We start from the raw sequence: 24,285 nt of genomic DNA, 5'->3' as shown, positions 1-24,285 counted from the left end.
ACAAGACTTTAAATATAGGGTGCCGCCTTGGTCACAACCTTTGTCCGCCAGCAACCCGAACGACTTCAGTGGGTTAATGTGTTTAGATCCAAGTAATTTTAACATTGTCATTTTTTCTAATTTTTATTTTACCAATTAACAGAGAGAGTAAGTTGGGATGCACCAGCAAAATACAGGAATTGTTAACGTAATGTTAGGCTCGTCATCTTATTTTTATCAATGCAATTTACTGTCATCCATGTTTTTTCTATCATTTTAATATTGGCTTTATTTAAATTAAAAAACAAAAAAAATACACTCACTGTTAAGTCCATTTGTATTGCTTTCTACCATGCTGTATTGACCGATATATAAAAGTTTGTTATTGCCCATCTCTCATTTATATAAACGTAAGCAAACAACATTTAGTAAGGCTGCTGTTCCATTTAGAAATTAAATCCTGATTAATTGCATATTTAACATTTTTAATTGAAATTAAATGCCTATTAATCACAATGTATTGGATTGCTATAATATTTGGGAAAACCAATAATTATGGTTTGAGCTAGTATGTTGCAAGATGACATACTAAAAACACTAAAAATTACACAAATATTAAAAAGCAAACAAAATAATGATTTAGCTTTTGTGCACAAATGTGTTACATCTCAGACTGTGCTTAACTTTGTGATACATACAAGTCTACTCCACAGCTGTTGCCTAGAGAGGAGTCATCATTAATATTAAAAGTACATAGGCTTTTAAAAAGCAAAGAAAAGGCTGAAAAATGGAAAAAAAACAAAAAACAAAAAAAAAAACAATGTATCGGATCGGTTTATTAATTTAGAGCCGTGGTCCCCAACCTTTTTGACAGCAAGGACCACTTTATTAGATGCAAATTTTTCCACGGACCGGTCGGGGGGGTTGGTTGGGGGGGGCAGTTTTATACACAATTTAAATAACATTTCTATTATTATTAAAGTTATTAAGCAGTTCGCATACGTTTGCAATCTGAGATTTTTCTTCTTTTTTTGCATATAACAGACATATGCTTTACATTTGCCAATCCAACAGATTGCACATCACAAACATTAACACTGCTATCTTTTTTTCCGTGTCTGCCATTTCTATAGGAGGGTGACAATGAGTTAAATTCCAATGGATGTTTTTCAAATGTTGACAAGTAATAAGCAAAAGGAATCACTGAAAACCACAGACAACAAAAACAGCAAAAAAAAAAAAAAACAGTACGAGGAAAGTTCAAAGAAAGAGATTTTTTTTACAATGTTTCTGTTTGGGGATCGTTGTGCAAATGTGCACAACTGAGCATGCGACCACAGATCTAACTGCTCTGTGGATGATTCGTTCAAGCATTTCAAGGTCACTTCGTTGTAATGAAAGCATCTGCTGAATGTACTTCGTAGTAATGTGATTTCTATAGACTCATGTCATATGGGGAAACTGTCGGGACCATAAAAATACTTTGTTGTAATAGTCTCTCACCTCGGCCTCTCTCCTCTCTCTGCACCGCTGCAAAGCCCCGCCCGCCAAGCGTTCTGAAAAGTCTGAGTGAGTCACCGTTGCCGGCAGTTCTCTCGCGGCCCGGCTGTCAGACAGCTGCGGACCGGTAGTGGGCCGCGGACTGGGGGTTGGGGACCCCTGATTTAGAGGACAACTTTGCTCCCTTCGAGAACCCCTTTCAACAACTTTCTACTCACTCAATAACATGTAAATTAACTATACAGTGTACTGGATTATTATTTCTTACAATAAGCAACATGACTGCCAAATACAACCCAATGGACACAACTGGATATCTCACACACCATTTCCTTTTAACATTTTTGGCTTTCAAGATCCATCCACACTTTAGGTTATAGAAATGCTTAGTTATACTTGAAAAGGTTAGGAACTTCTAAAATAAAAATAATAAAGTGTCTGAATGCCCATATCAGTTGTTCAAAGTAACTGAAACCTGATTAGTATATAACCTTCAAAATACTCACTGAGAAAGTACTGGAGCTGTACACTGAAGGAAATGAAAAAGTCTTTAAACAAAATAAAACCTGGAGTCCAACATTATACTGATACTGAGAAACAACTGCCAATTAAACCATTAAATTATTACCATACTGCTTTCTCATCTTACAACTCTACAAGTATTTCACTTATAACACATTGTCTTCTGTATATTCAATTTTGCATACGACACAAAACTGGAAAAACTGTACATTCACATACCAGAGGAGAACTTTCTTTTTTTTCTTGTACGTGCTGCACCTGCGGTTCAGCTACAACTTTTGTATCCTGGTCAGAAGTCATGAGCCGTCTACTTCCTTGCTCCAAAGGAAGAAGGATGTTGGTCACCAAGCAAGCTGTAGATATCAAAATAAAATACTGTTATCTTGGATTTTAAGAAGAGTTATGCAATTTTATTCTATCCTAAAGTTTTGTTTTGAACAATAGATGCCATACATACATACATTTATGTCTGTCTGACCACTTTTCATGAGAGAACCGACATTGATTTATTCCCACAAATCCAACAGACAAGCTGAGGGCTGACGTCAGAAGTGGGTGAGCTGAGTGGGGCTCACGTGCCATTCTCCATTCAAATTGGTCTACCTGTAGACATGTTTTGAAGCGTACCCTACCTCAGCTTAGCTAGCAATATAATACACACACACACACAATATATATTATAAAAAAAAAAATCCTCAGAGAGAAAGACTAGGGAGACAAGTCATGATCTTCAAATGAAGATCATAGAAGACACTTAAAAGACTCGCGAGACAAAAGAGATTGGCCTGGAGCATCTCGCGGGGACCTTAAACATGAGACTTTGTGCTAAGAGATTAACTCAGGAGAGTCTCACGGGGACGTAGAACATGAGATTCTTGCAAGGCACACCCTACTTACAACTAATATCAAATAAGACCATGGGCAGCAAAACATTCAGTCATGTAAAGGATTTGAGCACACACAGATCCAGGGCTCTCAGCGCATATAAAGCGTATAAGGACAACATGTTATAGTTGAAACGTCGACGACTAAGTGAAGAAAAAAGAGCAGCGCAGAGAAAAGAGACTCAAAAGCGTTGGAGAGAAAAAAAGGCAAACAAGAAAAAGAACAATCTAAGTGCAAATTCAGAAAATAAGGAAAGTAATAATCAGCCCGGAACAAGTGGAATTGAAAACAAGCACGTCCAATCGGGCTCAGAATTAAAAGACAAAGAGTAAAAGACAAAGTAGAACCTCATAAAGACGTTCAAAGACGTTGTCGCTATATACATGCAGAGCAGGTTAGTGATTACGAAAGCAGTGGAATTCGAAAGGCTCAAAAAAAAAAAAAAAAAAAAATGGTGCTATACAAATGCAGAATACGAAAGCAGGAAATTTTAAGTATCAAAAATAAGAAAGTAAAGATTGCAGTAGCGCAAACAAATGGAAATTACTCGAAAAAAGGGAAAATAATCACCATGGACAAGGTGTCATTGAAAAAAAAGCAGGACAAAGCAAGGAATGGAGATCGAATATATGGACATTAGGTGATATGTCAGATGTAAATATTGTAAGGCTTTGAAGTTTAAGTCAGTATTTCAAAAACGGGGTTTACCTCACATGCATTTATTGGTTACTTTGCAAAAAAAAATTATTAACTCTTTTAGGGCGGATGTCGACTTTTGTCGACATTCAGGGATAGAGGGCAACAATCAGCTGTTAATGGCGACAAAACTCACTGTCATGTCGCAGGCATTCCCTCTGTGTTTGGAGGAATGCTAGACTCGTTGACTCTGCAACTAATCCTTGCGTGTGCGTGAGTTGCGAAATGTAAACAATGGCAAGATGGCATCGACATGTCACAAGGGAGCAAAGCGAGTGCAGAAAAGAAAACACTCAGCAGACAATGTTTTGCGCATTATCGCGGAGTCGGACTCTGATTTTTCAGAATCGGATTTTATTGACAGTGATCAGGAGATCGAACAAGAGAGTGAGAAGCCGGTATCAGCTGATCGGACACCAGCCGATGCCGCGCCAGCCGATCCGCTGCCAGCTGAGTGCATTTGTGCAGCCGATGCATCTACGGCAAGGTTCGCGTGGGAGGAATACACAGACATTGATCCATGGGAGCCAAACTAGCTACCGGACTTCACAAGACGGCATGGCTTCTTTCTGTTGGACACGACAGATCACCAGCTGCTGAACTACTTCAAGCTGCTCTCTCCTGATGCTGCTTTTCAGCTACTGTCAGACGAGACAAACAGGTAGGCAGAGAAATTTTTTGAATCGCGGGCTGCACTTGCATCGCATGCATAAAGTTCAGCCCCTGCTTGACATTGTGGAACCAACATAGAAACAATTTTATCAACCTGGCTGTGATTTGTCTGTGCATGAATCTATGATAAAATAAAAGGGACACCTTTTTTTCTGCAAATATATGCCAGACAAGCCCACAAAGTATGGCATAAAGGATTTTGTACTGGCAGAAGCAAACACTGGTTTCTGCCTGAAAGTAATTACATATACAGGAAAGTATTTCTTTCAAAGAGAGAACTGTCCCTTGACAAGTCAGGTTGTGCTGGAGCTGCTTCACGGCTATGAACATTTGGGTCATGTTGCATACATTTGGACAATTTTTATACATGCCCAGAATTGTTCATGGAGCTACAGAGCAGAGGAATTGGAGCTTGTGGCACAGTGAGGGTGAACAGGATACACATGAAGCCAGACAGGCTGAAGATGAAAAGAGATGACAATATGGTTTTCATGCGGGCAGAAAACTTGGTGGCAGTGGCATGGCACGATGGCAAATGGGTGACTTGTCACTCTACAGTACACACTAACAATATATGTGAGAAAGTGAAGCAACAGACAATTGAAAAGTAGGCACCAAAGCAACACATATTGTAAGCAGTGCAATGTGGCAATGACCGATATTGGCTGCTTTGAGTGAGATCAGACTTTGCAGAACTTTGCTGTGTAAAATGTATGTGATATGTATGTAAAATCATAAGAGTATGCAGGCTCATACAACATGCAAGACAGTAACATTTGTCAAAAGTAAATATTTTTTGTTGATTTCAATTTCTTTGTGTTCAATTTTTAAAAAAAGTTAGTTTTTGGAAAAATATTCAGCCCTGGGAGAAAAGAAACAAAAAAAATTAGCCCTAAAAGAGCTAACTGCTGATGATGTAGATCGCTTTGTCTGGGCTGAAATTCCAAACAGAGAAACCTATCCTGAATTATGGTACAAAGTCATTAAACACACGTCTCACAGACCTCATTTAAAAGATTCAGCATGTTGGAACGCGAAAGATTCCAAATATTGTTTTTAACGAAATTCTGAAATAAAAGTGAAACTAATGAAATAGCAACAATTCAAAGAAAAAAAAAAAATCTTAAAAAAAGTGTACATCTGGAAAACCAAACACGGGGGTTGGCGAGCGAAGCCCCCTAGTACTATATATATTAGTGATGGATGGCTGTAGATCTCTGCAGGCTGGGAGGGCAATATATTGGAAGGAGGGGAGCAGACATGCACAGGACACTACCTGCCCTGGAGCACTACATGGCAGCTCCCCGGGGTTGCAGAAGCACCTCTGACTCCTGCAGGGCTTCATGGGAGTGTGCTGCAGCCTTGCTGGGTTCAGTGGATGTCACCAGTGGGAGCTGTGGAGGTGGCACAGCTCTGCTATATTGGGCTTTCACCACACCTGGGAGGGATTCCAGATCCAGCTAACAAGCCACCTGAAGCACTCCCAAAAGCAGCATAAAACGAGCCATCTCACTTCACTCGTGGAGCCAGAGTCAGGAGGAAGAGGATGAAGCTTGCCAGAGAAGGAGTGGAGGTGGAACGAGGAAGTGAAAAGGAAGGACTGTGATTAGGAAAAGGAAGGACTGTGTTGCTACTGTGGGAAGTGAAAGAAAAGCGCTTCCCCACTACAGTGTAATAAAGAGGTGCTGTGTGGCAAGACTTGTGTTTGCATCTCTCTGTTTGGGTGGGTGGCTGGAGTGCCCTCTTGTGGCCACAATATATACATACATACACACACATTCTCTCTCTATGTATATAGAGAAAAACGGAGGTAAGAAAAGGATTTCTCCAAAATTCAAACAACATTAAGTTTGTAAGATCTCAAACATTTACTGCTATACATATCAGATCTCAATAAGAGCCTTACTCACTGGTGGTGGTGGTGACACCTCAACCGAATTCTCACTCTTTTTTCAACAATACAAAGGTATGGAAGCCATGGAATAACTGAAGTGGGCCATAGGCCGGCATTAAATGCTATAGGAAAAAGAGGATATGTCCTGCTTTGATCAGCAAGTAAATGAAAAGAAAGATTCATTTTTACTTAACTAGACCTTAGTCTTTCATGAGCTTAAAAAGAGTTTGTTGTTTAAAGTTCATTTAGAGGTTTTACAGTTTTACCAAACCAAGTGTTTAAATTTAAGGTATTTTTTCATTGGTGCAGCATATGAATGTAGAGCTGCTAAATCTGGGACTACAAATTGTGCGACTTTAAATAAAAACTTGATTCTCTGTAGCTGTAATGCTTAAGAGATTAAGCATATATACATACATACAAGATGGGGTTGGGAGATTTTATTGGCTTGAGGGGAATTTAAGGAAGGGGGTCACCTGACAGCTTCACACCCTGCTCGCTTCGCTCGCCAACCCCCATGTTTGGTTTTTTGGATACACACTTTTAAGATTGTTTTTTCTTTTAATTGTTGCTATTTCATTAGTTTCACTTTTATTTCAGAACTTCTGTAAAAACAATATTTGTAATCTTGTGAGTCCCAATATGCTGAATCTTTTAATGAGGTCAGGATAGGTTTCTCTGTTTGGAATTTCAGCACAGACAAAACGATCTACATCATCAGCAGTTAATAATTTTTTTTTTTGCAAAGTAAAAAAGTAAGTAGAGTTCTGCATTGGACTCCTGTCTGTAAAGTCGTGCTATTTTCCTCTCACGGTTCTAAAAGTACATGGGGTTACCAAGGTGATACCCCAGCTTTTGTCTAGGTTTTTGTACAAGGGCTAGACAGAACGTTTTTGACTCCTGGGGTAAATGTAGCTTTTTAAATAAGCAGATAGATAAATATATATACATTTACAAAGTAACCAATAAATGCATGTGCGGTAAACTCCGTTTTTGAAATTCTCAAGATTCTTTATTTGTTACATGCATAGTTATACAGGACAACACGCAGTGAAATGCATCCTGATCCGCTTATCACAAACTGTGCAAAGTTAGAAGAATATCAGTTAGATTAACAAAAAGTCATAAAAAAAAAAAATTCTAGAAGTACAGAGTAGAATTTCACATTAGATGATATCACATAATATGATTTGGATTTGTTTTAAGTCCTGGAGACCTCATTCATCAAGCTGCCTCCCCCATTTTGCCATTCCACACCTGAAATAGCGCTAATCCGATGAAAGGACCCCTCATTCCCACATTCCCATTTATCAGGGATGACTTTACCTTAGGCAGGCAATCTACAATTTAAAGAGATTGTTATTTTCTTGTGAATTGTTACATATGCATTATTTTCACTTTTATTTTAAAAACTTTTGTAAAAACAATACTTGTTTCTTTATTTCCTGCCCTGAGCGAGGTTACATCTCTTTCTTCCCAGATGTATAACACTGCTCATGTTGTGAAGGGTGTTGCGGCTGAACGTATGCTAAGGATATGCCTTTGGATCATTTGCTGTCTTTTTGCTGCTTGCTAGCTGCCTCTTCTGCCTGTCACATGTCATTGTTTTAAAAGCTGGGAACACATGATGCTTGCCTGCCAAAAACAATCCAACAACTGCTAGCTTAGAGATCTGTTGACTTGGTTTAAATGATGGCTCACTGCCTGGTCTCGCGTGACGTTGTAAAAGCAATACCTGTCTTATTTCTGGCCACGGGCGTGGTTGAATTCTTTCTTGCAGGATGCAGAATGCTGCTCGCGTTCGGTTGGGGTAGCTGCTGTCGCAGCTTTCTCCACATGTGTATAGCGCCGTTTTTTTTTTTTTTTGAGCCTTTCTAATTTCACTGGTTTCATAGTCTCTAACCTGCTCTGCATGTGTTTAGCGTCAACGTTTGTAAACGTCTTTATGAAGTTCTACTTTCTTTTATTCATTGTCTTTTAATTCTGAGCCGGATTGGACATGCTTTTTTTTCCAATTCCACTTGTTCTGGGCTGAAAATTACTTTCCTTATTTTCAGCATTTGCACCTCGATTACTCTTTTTTGCTCTTTTTTCTGTCCAACGCATTTGAGTCTCTTTTCTCCGCGCCCGATTGAACATGCTTTTTTTCCCATTCCACTTGTTCCGGGCTGATCATCACGTTCCTTATTTTCTAAATTTGCACCTAGATTGTTGTTTTTCTTTTTAGCATTTTTTTCTCTCCATTGCTTTTGGGTCTCTTTTCTTCACGCTTTTCTTTCTTCTTCGTTTAATCGTCGACATTTCATTTCTACCCTATTCATTTCATTTCTATCCTATTCATTTCTACTGTATTGACCTTATACACTTTATATGCACTGAGAGCCCTGGAGCTGTGTGTGCTGCATGACTGCCTTTACACTACTCATTTATTTTTTTTTTAATATTGCTTGTAAGTATGGTGCGTCTTGCAAGACTCTTGTTCTATGTTCCCGTGAGACGCACCGTGGCAGGTCTCTTTCGTCTCGCGGGTCTTTAAATTATCTTCCGAGGAGATCACGTATCGTAGACTATCAGAACAGGGGACAGGATTTATTTTTATAATAGAGAGATAGATTAAAAAAAAAAAGTTGTGGTTTAGAACATCATATTTTTTTTGCATTCAAAATTACAATTCTATTAGCCAGAGACTTACAGAATCAAGAAATGTTATAATGGCCTTAGAGGTTAAATGACTGAAATTGACTACTTGAGGTTTAAAGTGCAATACTAAGTCCTTAATGGCCTAATCACAATGTCCAGATATGTAAATGCACACTCTATCTGAATGTGTAAAGAATTAAAAACAAATAGCATTTAAACAGAAGACTTGTGTCAAGAAACAGAAACACTGTATTAAAATATGGCTCTTACAAGCAAAAAGGTATTCATAAAAAAAATTAAACCAAGCCCAGAGATGGCTTTAAAATATTTTTTTAAAGCACAATACAAATTATCTACATTTCTTTCCCTATTCCACCATAAAAATAAAAACACTAATATCATATTAGCGCAGATTTTTTTGTACAAAAAAAATAACATTTTCCAATGGTGTTCAGTTCTGTATCCTTTTAATTCCAAGCTTACTCTTTGCCACATTTAGTACTACAGCCCTTTTAACTATTTACCACCATGTAACCCTATTTAAAATGGAAATTTCCATGAAATCTATTTCCACATCACCCAATATCCACCTTCCCTTATATCTCTCTCCTTAACAGCTGCAAATTCCCACTATACAAACTCTCTTTACCTTCCATCTCCTTTTCCAAACACATTCCCACCCACCCCACATTTTGTATTACACTTCTGTTTTGTATGACACTTCATGCAACTCAATCTCATAATAACCAGCATCCAGATCAAAAAGGAATCCCTAGCTCCCCTCCCACTTTCACTATGGCCCGGTCTTCTCAAAATCAAATCATAAGACATCTGAGCACAGCTCTGCAGCATTTGTAACATCCTTTTTACATCACTCTACACACCTCACTTCAAAAACATGCTTGCTTGTTTCCATTTGTCAGTTTGGCCTTATTTATCTCTAACTGACAGTCCTCCCCCACACCTCTATGCCATTCAAGTCCTTTAACATGTTTTCCAGACCCTTTGACTGTACCACCTTCCATACCTCATTCCCAATTTATAAGTTTGCTGTCCGCGACTTCTCCATTTTATTCCTAACTGCCTCATACAACTACTTCTGTTGTCATCCTACCACAAAACTAAATATACTGCAATAAATGATTCACAGCAATACTATTCAGTAACCTGGAATAAACTGCACTATACTGAAGATAGATGATTAGTGAAAAGTAACCTTTCAAAATAAAAGACAGGAACTTCTACTAATTGTATAATACTGTAAGCCCTGGGAATCAGCTGACCTTTGCATACATTTTAGAATGTTACTCCAACATTACATATTTAGCAAAACTGAATAAAATACACTAAGATCTAGCTTTTTTTTTTTTTTGTTGTCATCATGTGTCAATATTGGTGAGAAAGGGAACAAAGAAAAAAAAATACACTTAAATGTACTGTGTGAATAATTGTGATTGCATTCAACTTGGATAAAGGTTCCAAATAATAATCACAAACTCCCAAATCGCAACACTTAAGGAACACACAAAATGGCAAGTGTAGAATGGCCCTGCAGAAGTTATGACTCCATTTAAGAATGTGCATTTGGCTGTATGGCGATCAAAGTGTACTTACTGGTCATTGCAATAGAGGCTCTGGGTCTGGTGCTGGCCACCAGTACATATACTTTAATTGCCAGTACAGAGTAGTTCAAACCAGTTTGCGGGTTGATTCTGATGGGTAGTGGGTTGTCATCATTTGTTCACAAGTTATTCAACTAAGTGACATACATCACTGTACAATATGTTTCACTGTTGCTAAGCAAGGTCATTTCACCAAGGGGGAACCTCAATCACGCTCTATTTACCGAGAGGGTGATTTGCAATTGCCACTAGAGGATTGTCAATGAATTTAAAAAGGCAAAACTGGGTCACAAGACCATAAAAGCAGAGAAACACAGGTGTAAAGGAAGGTGGTGTGGACTGAATACAGAAGAATTAGCCACATTGAGCAGTGCTGATTAAAACAGACATTAAAGAGTCTTCCAAGAGTCAGAAAACAGAGACCCTGTGAAATAAAAGGTAACAAAAGACGGCCGAAAGACTTCTCTGCAGCTCCACCAATGTCTATCTACTAAATCCCTCTGGCCTGATCACACAATCACCAGAACTGCTTCACTGATTCAGAGAGCATGGGAAAAGTGTGGAAAATCAAGATGCCACTGAATCCAGGTGAGCAGTGTGAAGCAGGGTTAATAAGACTGTGCAGGCAAAGGATGAAGAAGATTGCGGAGATGTTACAGAGCAGAATGGAGGGACTCAGACCTAGGTTCTGGACTCAACACCATTTGCAGCTTTAGTTCAGTGAAGGAAGACAGCGAAGAGGCTAATACATTTACAGCTTCACACAAGGAAGTGCCCACGCATGATGGATAGATCACCACACAAGTGTGCCTCATTTAACATCTTTGCTGCATTACATAACAGCACAGTACTAAATAACCCTGCTGTGTCACCTGAAAGCACAGCATACAGTTCCTACAGCCTTCGGCAGCAAGTATAAAAGCCCTCAACTCATGTGGTCATAAGGTGGAGCATGACTGTAATGTACTGTACACCACACAACAAACAGATACACTTCAAATGAAAGAATAAAATGTTTGCACTAACAGTAAAATTGTGGTCATAAGGTGGAGCATGACTGTAATGTACTGTACACCACACAACAAACAGATATACTTCAAATGAAAGAATAAAATGTTTGCACTAACAGTAAAATATGGCTTCAAACAAAACTGATGTTTCCTTTATAATTTTCTGATTTATAAAATTAAACCTTATGAATAAACATAAGTAGCTCACTCACCTGAACTGCATTCTTAAAAATAACTTATAATCAAAGGGAAATTAAAATTTAAGCAAGATGTTAATGTCAATTAAAAATTAACCACAAACCGGAAACAAATGGTTGTAGCCTTTTTTTTAAAAAATATTTTGATTAAGTTTTTGAGGAAGAACATTCCATAAAATGGGGCAGAAAGAGGAGTTAGAGTTTCGATAAGTAAAAGTCATTTAATGGCTTTAAAGATTTCAATAGAAAGGTTCTGCATTAGGTGGATGTTTAAACTCTAGAAGCAACACAGGCTCTGGTAATTCAAGTATAACCTACACAATAATAAAACAGAAAAAAAAAATGTTAGTGAGTTATGATTATGTAATCACATAAGGAGCATTCCACATAAATACAAAGAGTCTGAGAGGACAGTACATTCGTTTCTAAAAAGGGGGTATAAAATGAACCAAAATGGTGGAGGATCTGTATAGGGAGTACATCTACATATGAGGATGGGTGTAAATCTATGTATTAAACAGCCTCTGACTGTTGAGGCTTTATAAAACAAAAAAACACAGACACACACCCCTACTTAACTTTTAAACTTTGGATGGAGTAAACTCACTAAAGTACAGTACTAAGTTATAATGAGGGAAATTATAAGAATTAGGAACACAGATACAGAAGATGGGCAGCAAAATTTTTAGGAACAATGGCAGGTGTCAATTATATTTTAGGATGTTTAAACCTTAAAAAAATAGCAAAATGCCATATTTGTACATTAATTAAACCAGCATTTTTGTGATAAGTTTGAAATAATTTAAACCTGTAAGCACGCACAACTGATTTAAAAATAAATACTGAACACAACTCATGGGGAACTGCTTAGCAAGACTTAATCACCTTACTTTCAAATGGCAATATTTCAAATTAATTATTGACTAAAATTATTCATTCTGAGTGTAAACTGTTACTACCTAAGCAAAATCAAACAGTTTTCCGTAATCAATATTCAGCCAATAAAAGGAAAAAAAAAAAAATCAGCCACTGTGCTGCTGCTCCATCATCAACAGTTAATCACTTAAAAAAGAACCTTATAACAGAGTGGGAGATACCATTTTGATTATTTTTGGGATATACCAAGGGATAACACACTACAAAAGGAGAAAGAAACATGTCACAAGAAAGGCTCGATAACAACAGGGAATTTTTCATTTTGACAGCATGGAACTTGATCAATACAAATAATTTTCATGCTTTATAAGCTATAATTATGATTTTTAAAACACCTGCTTCCATTTTTTTCCCATGACACAGAATCAAAAATATAAACCCTGATATAGCGGGTTGGATAATAGATAGATGGAGAGTATTAACTTTGATTTACAAAGTTAAACTATTCTTTAGTTAACAAATAAGGTTTGAATATTTAAATTAAAAACAACCTATGTTCTGAGTATTAACTTTGATTTACAAAGTTAAACTATTCTTTAGTTAACAAATAAGGTTTGAATATTTAAATTAAAAACAACCTATGTTCATATATATTTGAATATTTACTTAATTCGGTGTATGACATATACGTTGGTATGCAGTTTTTTTTTTTTTTTTTTATATAAACATTATCATGGTAAAACAGCAATCACAGCATGGAAAGAAATACATATAAGTGCCATCAAAATCCCATGGAAGTGCACTCCATAAAATGCAGGACTGTGCACGGTCACTTTGTCTTCTGTCTAGAACTGGCAGCCATACTTGTTAGGGCAGTGAACCATAAAATCGGCCAAAAGCCACGCACAGTACACCTACAAAACAGTGGATTATTTAAAATGAATCGATTGGTGTGGCATGTCAACGCATCACGTTATTACAATCTTTCAAGAGATTAACATCGCAGCGTCTAGTTCACACTGTAAATGTGAAAAGGCTTATCATAGCTGCATCTAGGAAGGAAGCATTCTGGAGTTTTCTATGTAGACACTGCCAAGACAACAAGCATTGCAAGTTCTAATTATTTTTGTTTGCTCCGATTGGTAAATCATTGCATTCTACAGCCATTTATTTGCCTGAGCGCTAGTACCGAGTAACAAGGGTTTCCCACCGCACAAGGAAGTTTACAATTAGCTTGAAAAAAAAGATTTAAAAATAATGTATGGTGTGACAGAAATAGCATATAATAAGCAGGATAACAGATTGTTAGCTAATGATTATCATGAGGTTTATTATACACTAGCAAAATACCCGCGCTTTGCAGCCACGAAGTACTGCTTTAAAATTTTTATTAAGAAGAAAAGTAAACCTTTTTAAACTGCGGGAAAATACACAAATAATTATTTGTTAAGGATCTCTTTGTATACCACGTTGTCAGTTCTGCCCTCCGGTTGTAATATGACCAAGCTGTGCGCTGAGCTTACTCTTGAGCATGCAACGTATAGTTGGCCATGTGAAAAGCAAACTTGCCTCAAATCAATGCCAACCTTTTGTAGGGTCTGTCCCTGAGACTTATTAATTGTCATTGCGAAGCAGAGCCTTACTGGAAATTGGAGGCATCTGAATTGAAATGGGTTTCATCGATAACTTCGCATCCAACTTTTGAGAGTTTAAACATTCATAAACATCAAAGTGTCCACTACTCAAATCGTCACCTGTGAATCTAAGATGTTTAAGAGGCATTGGTGGTCGTCCAAAGGTGTAAAATACTTGGCCATTTCAGTATACTTGAAAGCGACAACCGAACAATTCAGCGGTAACCATCAACTCACATGCAGAACCATAGGTGAAGAAGGGCTTAAGCATTGCACTTATTGTGCTCCTGTGTAGTATAATTATCTCCTGTACCATCATCAGTCCACACCTTGAACCTGTCCCAGTCATTCAATACATAAGACACAATGTTCCTCCGGATATCAAGAGTGAGCCTGATATGGCCGTGCAATATGTAACACAGAGAATGGAAAAGGCAGTCGCCATCTCCGGGCATGGAAACCACTCGGTAAGTGACAGTTCTTTGATCGATGGTGATCACCTCGATAGACATGTTAATGGGGGTACGGTTGGAACGAGAAAGGAAATGGGTACCTGAACAATGTAAACCAAGTCTAAAATACCTACACAATAACTATAATCATAATAAACAAACAATAAAACAGCAGAGAAGCCATGGATTAAATAAAAAGGCTGCAGTTATCAGCAGGGAGACGTGAATACCGTGGCAAAGCAAGGAAGGGAATGAAGAGACCAGAGTGATGGACGGCCTTATACAGGAAGGCAGCCAACTACGTGGGAGGCGTGGGGATGGGGGACCCAACGCCGCCTCACACGGCGACCGAGCTGCAGGCTATGGACGTATATATGTACGGAAGTAGGATTCAGTTAGCAGTGGGAACCCGCGTACCAAATTTCTTGACGATGGGCCCATAACTAACAAAAGACCGTTGGAAAGTTCAATATGGTGGCCGACAGTGGCGTCATACCAGCAAAATAAGTACGTTTAACGAAATAAGAAAGTTTAACATGGTGGACGTTGTCGACCGTTATGCATAGAATTTCGAAATGAAACCTGCTTAACTTTTTGTAAGTAAGCTGTAAGGAATGAGCCTGCCAAATTTCAGCCTTCTACCTACACGGGAAGTTAGAGAATTAGTGATGAGTGAGGGCTTTGCCTTTTATTAGTACTAGGGGGCTTTGCCCCCTGCTTGCTTCGCTCGCCAACCCCCGTATTTGGTTTTCTGGATACACACTTTTAAGATTGTTTTTTCTTTGAATTGTTGCTATTTCATTAGTTTCACTTTTATTTCAGAACTTCTGTAAAAACAATATTTGTAATCTTGCGAGTCCCAATATGCTGAACTTTTTTAATGAGGTCAGAATAGGTTTCTCTGTTTGGAATTTCAGCACAGACAAAACGATCTACATCATCAGCATTATTTTTTTTTTTTTTTTACAAAGTAACAAAGTAAGTAGAGTTCTGCATTGGACTCCTGTCTGTAAAGTCGTGCTATTTTCCTCTCACAGTTCCAAAAGTACATGGGGTTACCAAGGTGATACCCCAGCTTTTGTCTAGGTTTTTGTACAAGGGCTAGACAGAACGTTTTTGACTCATGGGGTAAATTTAGGTTTTTAAATAAGCAGACAGATAAATATATATACATGAACAAAGTAACCAATAAATGCATGTGCGGTAAACTCCGTTTTTGAAATTCTCAAGATTCTTTATTTGTCACATGCATAGTTACACAGGACAACACGCAGTGAAATGCATCCTGATCCGCTTATCAAAAAAGCCCTGGAGCTGTGTGTGCTGCATGACTGCCTTTACACTATTGATTTGTTTTTTTTGATATTGCTTGTAAGTAGGGTGTGTCTTGCAAGACTCTCGTTCTATGTTCCCGTGAGACGCACCGTGGCAGGTCTCTTTTGTCTCGCGGGTCTTTAAATTATCTTCCGAGAAGATCACGTATCGTAGACTATCAGGACAGGGGACAGGATTTATTTTTATAATAGATAGATAGATTACTCTAACCTTGTCAGTTTTTTTGCCAAAGTTTTTGCTATGTAATCTGAAGTGTTACTTTAATGGATAAACTGTGTTCTAGTGCTACTTAAACTGATCTTTGCACTAATATTGGACTGCTAAACAAATTGTATGTTGGTGTGTTATTGAAATCTGATTCAAACAAACTCCACCACTACTTGATTTTGTGTTTTGCACTTATGTTGTACTGCTAAGTAGATTTGATCTGTAATATCTGATTACAACTGCACTACTTTTGCTATTACACATTTATTTGTGATGTGAAATTTTGTTTTGGAGACACGGAGTTTGCACTCATTTTCACACTCTGTTATACAATACAGTGTTGATATTCTAATGATAAAAGTTTTTCATGTTTGCGTTTTAGTATTTGTTAGTGTTTTAATGGAGTAACCCAAAATTATTATTGTTGAACAAAAACTTTGTTGTATATTCTGCTGCTGTATTCTATTAAAAGGACTCGGAACCACAGGATGGCTTGTTACATGTGCCAGTTACTTCCTCCATATATATCCTATAACAGTGGTGGTGAACCTATGGCACATGTGCCAGAGGGGGCACTCAAAGCCCTCTGTGGGTACGCGCGCTGTCGTCCCAGCACAGAGTTCATTACTAGAAAGCCAGAGAGACGTGGGGCTGGGCTGCTCCCCTCCCCCTCTCCATACACGCCTATGAACATTTCTTACATCACCCGCCCCTCTGCCCAGCAGCCCAATGGGAGCGCTTCCTCCCTCCCGTCTGGGTTAAGGTGGGCGGCTAACATACGGCGTGAGGGTGCGGCGCAGATGGCAGCCTGTTGAATCTGTGGCAAAGGTGATTCCCGTGGTGGGGTTGGAGAGGAGCTAGGTTGGAGGGGATGTGGTATAGCGGGTCCACAGCTCAAAATTGAAAAGGCCAGTTTTAATAGATAATCGCAGCACTTGCGGCTTAGAGGAGGGCGTGGTAGTGTGGCTGAAGCGGTTCCCGGGAGCTTCATAATGCAGGCAGTCCTTGCTGAAGTGCACAGGTGAGGAGTCATCCGCATCTGTAATTGTTGCCGGGAGCTACTAATCGCCACACCTGATCCACGTGCCCGTAATATATAATAGAAGCGTGAGGCAGATGGAAAGGGAAAAAAAAGAGAGAGAGAGAGAGAGAGAACAGGAACAAAGGTTAATGGGGAAGACCTGAATGAAACACTTGAGAAGATAGAAGGGATGACAAAGGACAGCACAGTTAGTTCTGAAAATGAAATCCTTAAAGTGTGGAATTCTCTGCCAAATAATTTTAAGTCAATGAAAGCACTTGGGATTGCTTTCCTTACTTTGTTTGGATCACCTTATGCTTGTAAGCAGCTGTTTTCATCTTTGAATCATATCAAACCAGTAAGCCCGCGATTTTCGAAAGAATCGCAAATCCAAGAATGGCAATCACTTTCTGTTCCCTCCGATATTTGGAGGGATGCAATATCATGGAGGGTGGGTGCGTCCTGGGACATTTTTCATTTAATTAAATAAACATATTTGTACCAAAGCGGTTTCTTTTGGAGCTGTGACTCATCTGGTTCTGGTGTTTCAGAAGCACGTTGTAGGCGCCTTCGTCTATTGTTTTTATCCATGCAGTGTCTTTTTTGTTTTTCTATGGCTGTGTCGTCAGCTAGAAGTCATTTGCTGACGGCGGCGGATTCGCGTGCTGAAGTGACCATGGCAGCGGATCTGGGCATGGAGGGCTACATTACTAAACGAAGGTGGTATATGCAGTGGTGTGGGTGGTCACGTTTGGGCGGCTGTACAACCTGGCGTGCACGCTTTACCTCAGGTTTAGTTCACAGGTCGTAGCCATACGGGCTCGTTTTTGTATTTCTAATCGTTAAGCCGTTTCTTTTTGGAGCCGTGACTCCTTTGCCTGTGCCATTTCAGAAGCGCGTTGTGGGCGCCTTCGTTCATTGTTTTTATCCATACAGGCTCGTTTTTGTATTTCCGTTAGTTGAGCTCTTTCATTGTGGAGCCGTGACGTCTTTGCTTCTGGTGTTTCTGAAGCGCGTTGTAGGAGCCTCTGTGTATTGTCTTTATCCATGCGGTCTCGTCTTTGTTGTTCTGTGGTTGTGTCATTAGGTAGAAGTCGGTTACTGCTAGGAATCATAATCCAACTTACTTTTAATACTGAATTACCGTCATGTGATTCAAATATGCCACACTGACTGCTGGCACAGTGGATTAGAGCAAGTTTAGTTTACAGGTTGTGTTGTTTGGGCGCCACCTACTGACTCTGGGAAGCCGCTGGGTTTGACTCTGGGGCGCTGAGGCGCACTGCGCATGCGCTTCAGTGCGTCCGCCATCTGTGCATAAATTAAACTGTCGTTTAGTAATATAGATCTGACACCAGAAACAAACTAACAGATGACCTGAGTGCTGCATGTATTGCTCTCAAACTTACAAAGTATGAGCCAAGGTTAAACAAATTATCAGCATGCATACAACAGCAAAAATCACATTAATTGTTCAAAAGCATGCCAAATGCAAACTTTTACCTTTCAATAAAAAGTTGTATCATAGAAAGCTCTGTTATTGTGGTTTTTTTTTTAAGATAAAAGATTTTAATGTACGAGTTGTTTTTTCTAAACTAAAACCTCAGTATTCAGGTTAAATTGCCACGTTGGCACTTTGCCATAAATTACTGGGTTTTGGGTTGCAGTTTGGGCACTCAGTCTCTAAAAGGTTCACCATCACTGTCCTATAATATGCATACCATCTCATAATATGCAGTTAATCCTATCAGCCTTACATTTAAAGCAACAGATGTCTCTAGCTATTCACACATGCAGTCTTTGAACAGCCCCTGGCTGGCTGCTAGTAAAACGATTCACCAGGTGCCTGCACCCTTTCATTAAATTTGGAGCGTGCATATATTGTGTGTGCATTACAATAGCCTCAAAATGATCATATGTTTGTAATTTCTTACTTTTTATCTTCAGATAACACCCATGTGTTGATGTCCTGTCCTTTCTTACCAATCCAGAGCAGCAAATAACTATACTTTTCCTCCCCACCCCACCGACCGGTCTTGAAGTGAGCCCATGAGCATTAGCTGTACGTGCTGTCTGAGTTTTCGCCATGAGCATGGCAAATTGACTAAATCCTAGTTCATTCAAGGTGAAGGAACTCCGTCGACATCCATAACAATTTATAGGATGGCTTGTTACATGTATACTGTTTACTTCCTTTATCTATATCCCATTATACACATAACATTCAATAATATGCAGTTAATCCCATCAGCCTTAAATTTAAAAGATAACTAACTGGTACAAGTTATTATTAGATTAGTAGACAAACTGATGAAATAATTGCTAGAGTAATCTTTTTTTTTTTTTTTTTTAATATATAGTCATTAGGCACAGCCCTTGAGCATGGGAAAGGCGCTATATAAATAAAATGTATTATTTAAAGCACCTATAACGCTGTTGTGTGGATAATGAACTGAACATACTAAATGTTGAATTGTAATGACCTTAAACTGTTTAATTCTCATTATAATTTTTTATTTAGCAGATATTTTCAAAGCAATGTAAATAGTGTAAAGAGAGCTGGAGTGTTTACCAGGAAATTACCAGGTTAACAAATGATACAGAGAAAAAAAAAAACAACAGTGTGCAGATTTCAACTTGGTAAGTGTTTAGCATGGGATGGCAGTTGAGCCAGCGGTTGATGAATAACAGATGGGATTAAACTAAATTGGTTTTTTTTTCTCCTTTACAGGTGTAGCAAAACTGTAATAAAGGGGAGCTAAATATGATGCCTCATGCCATGTGTCAAACAAGCGTCACATGAGATGGATACAGCTTTTCAGTTGAGGTAGCTAAATGTGCACAGGTGACACTGAAGAGGCTCTTTACAGTGGGGAGTTAAAAAATTCATAATAAAAGGAAAAGCAGAGTTATAACTTATTTGCATGAACTTCCTTAGCGTTAGACCCAAGCATTAATCGGGCTGCGAAAACAATGCTAAAAATGTTAGTCCCGAGTGTCACTTGGAAACTGTACAGATGTGTCTTACGTAAGCATTAGAACCAAGAATCAATCAGGCTGCAAAAGTGCTGTCAGTGCTGCCATTCTTTGAAGAAATTATGTCCTAGTGTAGGTTTTCATTAATTATGAAATATCTGCACTATATCAACAATGAAGACTCTGATGAGAATACCCATCCATCACTCAAAATGAAGAAAATTTGGGAAATATACCAGGCGATGTAGTAAAATTTTGGAGCATATACATTCCAGACCGCAATGTCAGCATTAATAAAGGTCTCATGGCCTATAAGGGCAGACTGTCATGGAAACAGTGCATCGTGTCAAAAAGAGCAAGATTTGGCATAAAGTTTTACGAGCTTTGTGAATCCAAATCGGGATACAATTGGAATTTGGTTCTGTACACAGGGAAAGGGACAATGTTTGATCCAAAACACAATCTGTACGGCATTGCTATGTCATCAGTGCCAACTTGGATAGATGCTCTGCTGGATCAAGATTACTGTTTTTATAATGTTTATAAATCTCCAGAGCTATGACATCTTTTTGTAAAGAAAGGCTGGCACATATGTAAAAGTGTATCCTAACCATCGTGGCATGCCTGAAGACTTTGGCAGAGTTAAATTACAGTGTGTTGTGCTAGTGGCTTGGCAAAAGGGTAAAGTGCTTGCGCTGAAATGGAAGGACAAGAAAGATGTGTGTCTTCTTAGCACTGAACATAATGCAGCTTACAGTCACTGTACAGGCAAAAGGCAATAAGCAGGTTATGAAGCCTCATGCTGCGATCTGCTACAATAGCACGAAGGAAGGCATAAATCGTGTGGATCAAGAATCGACTTTCTATCCCATTATGTAGAGGCAACAAAAGAAATACTACAAAAAGATATTTCATCATCTGGTGGAAGAGCGCATTTGGAATGCATTCGTGTTATAGAAACATTAAGCTGGAAAAACTGTCCCTCATGCAAATTTTACACGCCAACTTGTAGAAAAAAATCATTGCCGCACAACCACTGTCCAAACTGCCGCTAAAGAAATGCGGCTCACCCAGCTCATTACGGATCAATCCAGAGTGTCTTATTGGTAGACATTTTATTGATCATATACTGTACCTCCAACAGAAAAAAAACAGAATCCAACTCGTATCTGTGCAGTGTGCTGTTCAAAAACTGATATATCAAGAAAGAAAATACAAAAAGAAACATGCTATTATTGTCCCGACTGTAACGTTGGATTGTGTCTTTCACCATGCTTTAAGATTTACCACACAAAGGACTCATTTTGAGATTATATACAGTTTTGGCATCATTAGTATTATTATTACTATATTATTAATTTCACATTATTTTTATTTATCATTACTATTATTATTTGTATCATTATAATATTACAGTGGAACCTTGGTTCACGAACGTCTCAGTACACGTACAAATCGGTTTACGACCAAAAAGTTCGCCAAACTTTTGCCTTGGTTCACGACCACACACTCGGTATACGAACAAGCCAGTTTCCCTTTCGGTTTGTGCGCGCCGATAATTTACGCACGTGTTGCATTGCTCTCGGTCAAACGTGCGTGCTTTCGCTGTGAACTCTGTGTGCTCTATTTCATTTCCCTTCCGGTTTGTACACGCCGATTACTGTATTTAAGCACATGTTCAGCCTCTCCCTGTTCATTGTTCTCAGTAAGACATGCGTGCTTTACCTGTGAACTCTTTGTGCTCTACAGTATTTCGTGTGCTTTTGCAGTTAACCATGGCTTCTAAGCAAGTGAAGAGTGCTGAGAAGAAAGTTTTGCAAAAAATTGAAATCGAAGTAAAGAAAGAAATTATTGAAAAGTATGAGCGTGGCGTTCATGTTACTGATCTTGCCGCCGAGTACAAGAAGTCAAAATCTACGATTTCGACTATTCTAACGCAGAAACAATCTATTAAAGCAGCTGATGTTGCAAAAGGAGTTGCAGCGTTAACCAGGCAGAGGCCTCAAGTGCTGGAAGAGGTGGAAAAACTGTTGCTAGTATAGCTGAACGAGAAGCAACTTTCAGGGGATAGCGTAAGCGAGGCGATGTTATACGAGAAAGCCAGGAAGATTCATGGCGATTTGCTGCAAAACTATCCTTCTACAAGTGGCGAATGCGAGGAATTTAAAGCCAGTAGAGGATGGTTTGAAAAGTTTCGCAAGAGAAGTGCCATTCATAGTGTGGTAAGGCATGGAGAGGCTGCTAGTTCCAATGCTGAAGCTGTGAAAGAATTCGTGAAAAAGTTCACAAAATTAGTGGAGGACGAAGGCTACATCCCGCAACAAGTCTTCAACTGCGACGAGACCGGATTGTTCTCCACCCAGTTCCTCCTCACTTCATGCCGGAACTCGACTCATGCAAGGTTAGTTTTCTTGGTGGTTTATGGTTAGTTTTTGTATTACGGATTTTACAAATGTTAATTTTTCAGTTCATTGTGTGAATTGTTGCAGTGTTACTTTTCTCTATTTTCAAATGTTAATTTTTTTCCCTGTGCTTAAAACTCATCAAAAAAAAAGTGTTTACAGCGAGTGGTTCGTAGCGTGATTTGTTGCAATGTTACTTTTCTTGGTGGTTTATTAAATTACAGATTTTTCAAATGTTCAATTTTTTCCCCTGTGCTTAAAACTCATTAAAAAAAAGTTTACACAGCGATCGGGTTGTAAGGCTATTAGCATGAACTCCTGCAATGTTACTTTCTTGGTGGTTTATGGTTGGTTTTTAAATAAAGTTCGGATTTGTTCAAATGTTCCCTTTTTCCCCTGTGCTTAAAACTCAAAAGTGTTTACAGCTATCAGGTCATAAGGTTACAGTATAGCGCGAACTCTTGCAATGTTAGTTTTCTCTGTTGTTCAAGGTTTTCTCAGTGTTATTCGATGTTTTTACATTTAGTTTACTATTACGCTGTGCATTCTATGGTTTAATTAACTATATTTGTGCTTAAAAACTTAAAAAAAAATATATATTTACATACAGTTCGTATGGTCTGGAACGGATTAATTGTATTTACATACAATCCTATGGGGGAAATTGCTTCGGTTCACGACCAGAGTTTTGGAACGAATTATGGTCGTGAACCGAGGTTCCACTGTATTGAGATTTAATAAAAATTACATTTTTCATGCCAAAAAAGATGCAATGCTTTTAACATGTTTTTTAGAATAAAATGCAATGCTAAGGTGGTTGGTTAAACAACTGGCCAAGTATCACAGGCTTAGAAGTGAATCGGCACAGAATCAGAACAATAGTTTTAAGATAGAGACGTGTTTATAAAAACTGTGCTGTTCACTGTGCAGAGCAGTGGGATATACAAAATGGTCTCAAACTACAATTGGAAGCTCTGTGTTCCTAAGCCAAGTGGTATCAAACTAAATTTTACTGAGGGCCAAAAATAACACATATATACACAATGTGTGCACAAAATCAGTGGCGGATGTAGAGGTCATGGGGCTCTAAACTTTACTGTATTAGGGCCCCTATTATTTTACCAAAAAAAAGTTGATTTTAAAAATTTGAAAAAGGACACCATAACTTAATGTTAATTTAGATTTCAAATGCAATGTGCGAGTTGTGGTTGCAGGTTTTTGGTGCTTTTATTATATATTATAAATTGAACTTCTAGCCTAATGAAGCAAGCCATTTTTATGTTTTGGGGTCAATGAAGAAATAATGGAAAATCAAAGTCTGGTAGTTTTTCTTTTTTAATTAGAATGTACCAAGCATTTCTGCATGTTACATGGGTATCACTTAGTGCTAGCATTTGCAGCTTTTATTCACCATCATTTACTAAAGAGCACAAGGCTGATAACCACATTATCAAAATATATATGTGGTCATATTCATATGCGGTCAAAAGTCTGATATTTTAATTTTATGTCATTTTCTCAGTAATAGCCCTGTCAGTTGAGTTACCGGTTACACTAATGTATATTTCATGAAATGACTAAGCACTGCCATCAAGATTGGATATATACTGTAGGCTAAAATATGTGAGAAGTGGTCTGCGGCATTGTGCAGGTTTTTAAATACATAATCGCGTGTTGAGAGCATGCAGGTTCAGAACGGGTGCAAATGTGCGTATGATGGCACTACTTGGCTGAGCAAATGCCAGCAGATCAGTCAGGTGCTGCA

General features: G+C 38.5%; 1 protein-coding gene across 2 annotated transcripts in view; it reads right to left on the bottom strand.

Moving 5' to 3' along the window:
• Positions 1–24,285, bottom strand: part of larp4b (La ribonucleoprotein 4B) — a 146,257-nt gene that overhangs the window by 100,452 nt on the left and 21,520 nt on the right. Inside the window, exons 2-3 of one of the 2 annotated variants that reach the window (XM_051929038.1) lie at positions 6,165–6,270; positions 2,221–2,354 (exon numbers count right to left, since the gene is read on the bottom strand). In XM_051929038.1, coding sequence (XP_051784998.1) covers positions 2,221–2,301 — 81 coding nt within the window. In that variant the 5' untranslated portion in view covers positions 2,302–2,354; positions 6,165–6,270. The remainder of the gene's footprint in view (positions 1–2,220; positions 2,355–6,164; positions 6,271–24,285) is intronic. The other variant, XM_028804127.2, reaches the window with a different exon arrangement.

Source organism: Erpetoichthys calabaricus, chromosome 6, assembly GCF_900747795.2.
Source record: "Erpetoichthys calabaricus chromosome 6, fErpCal1.3, whole genome shotgun sequence".
NCBI lineage: Eukaryota > Metazoa > Chordata > Cladistia > Polypteriformes > Polypteridae > Erpetoichthys > Erpetoichthys calabaricus.
This window is presented reverse-complemented; position numbering and strand designations above follow the sequence as displayed.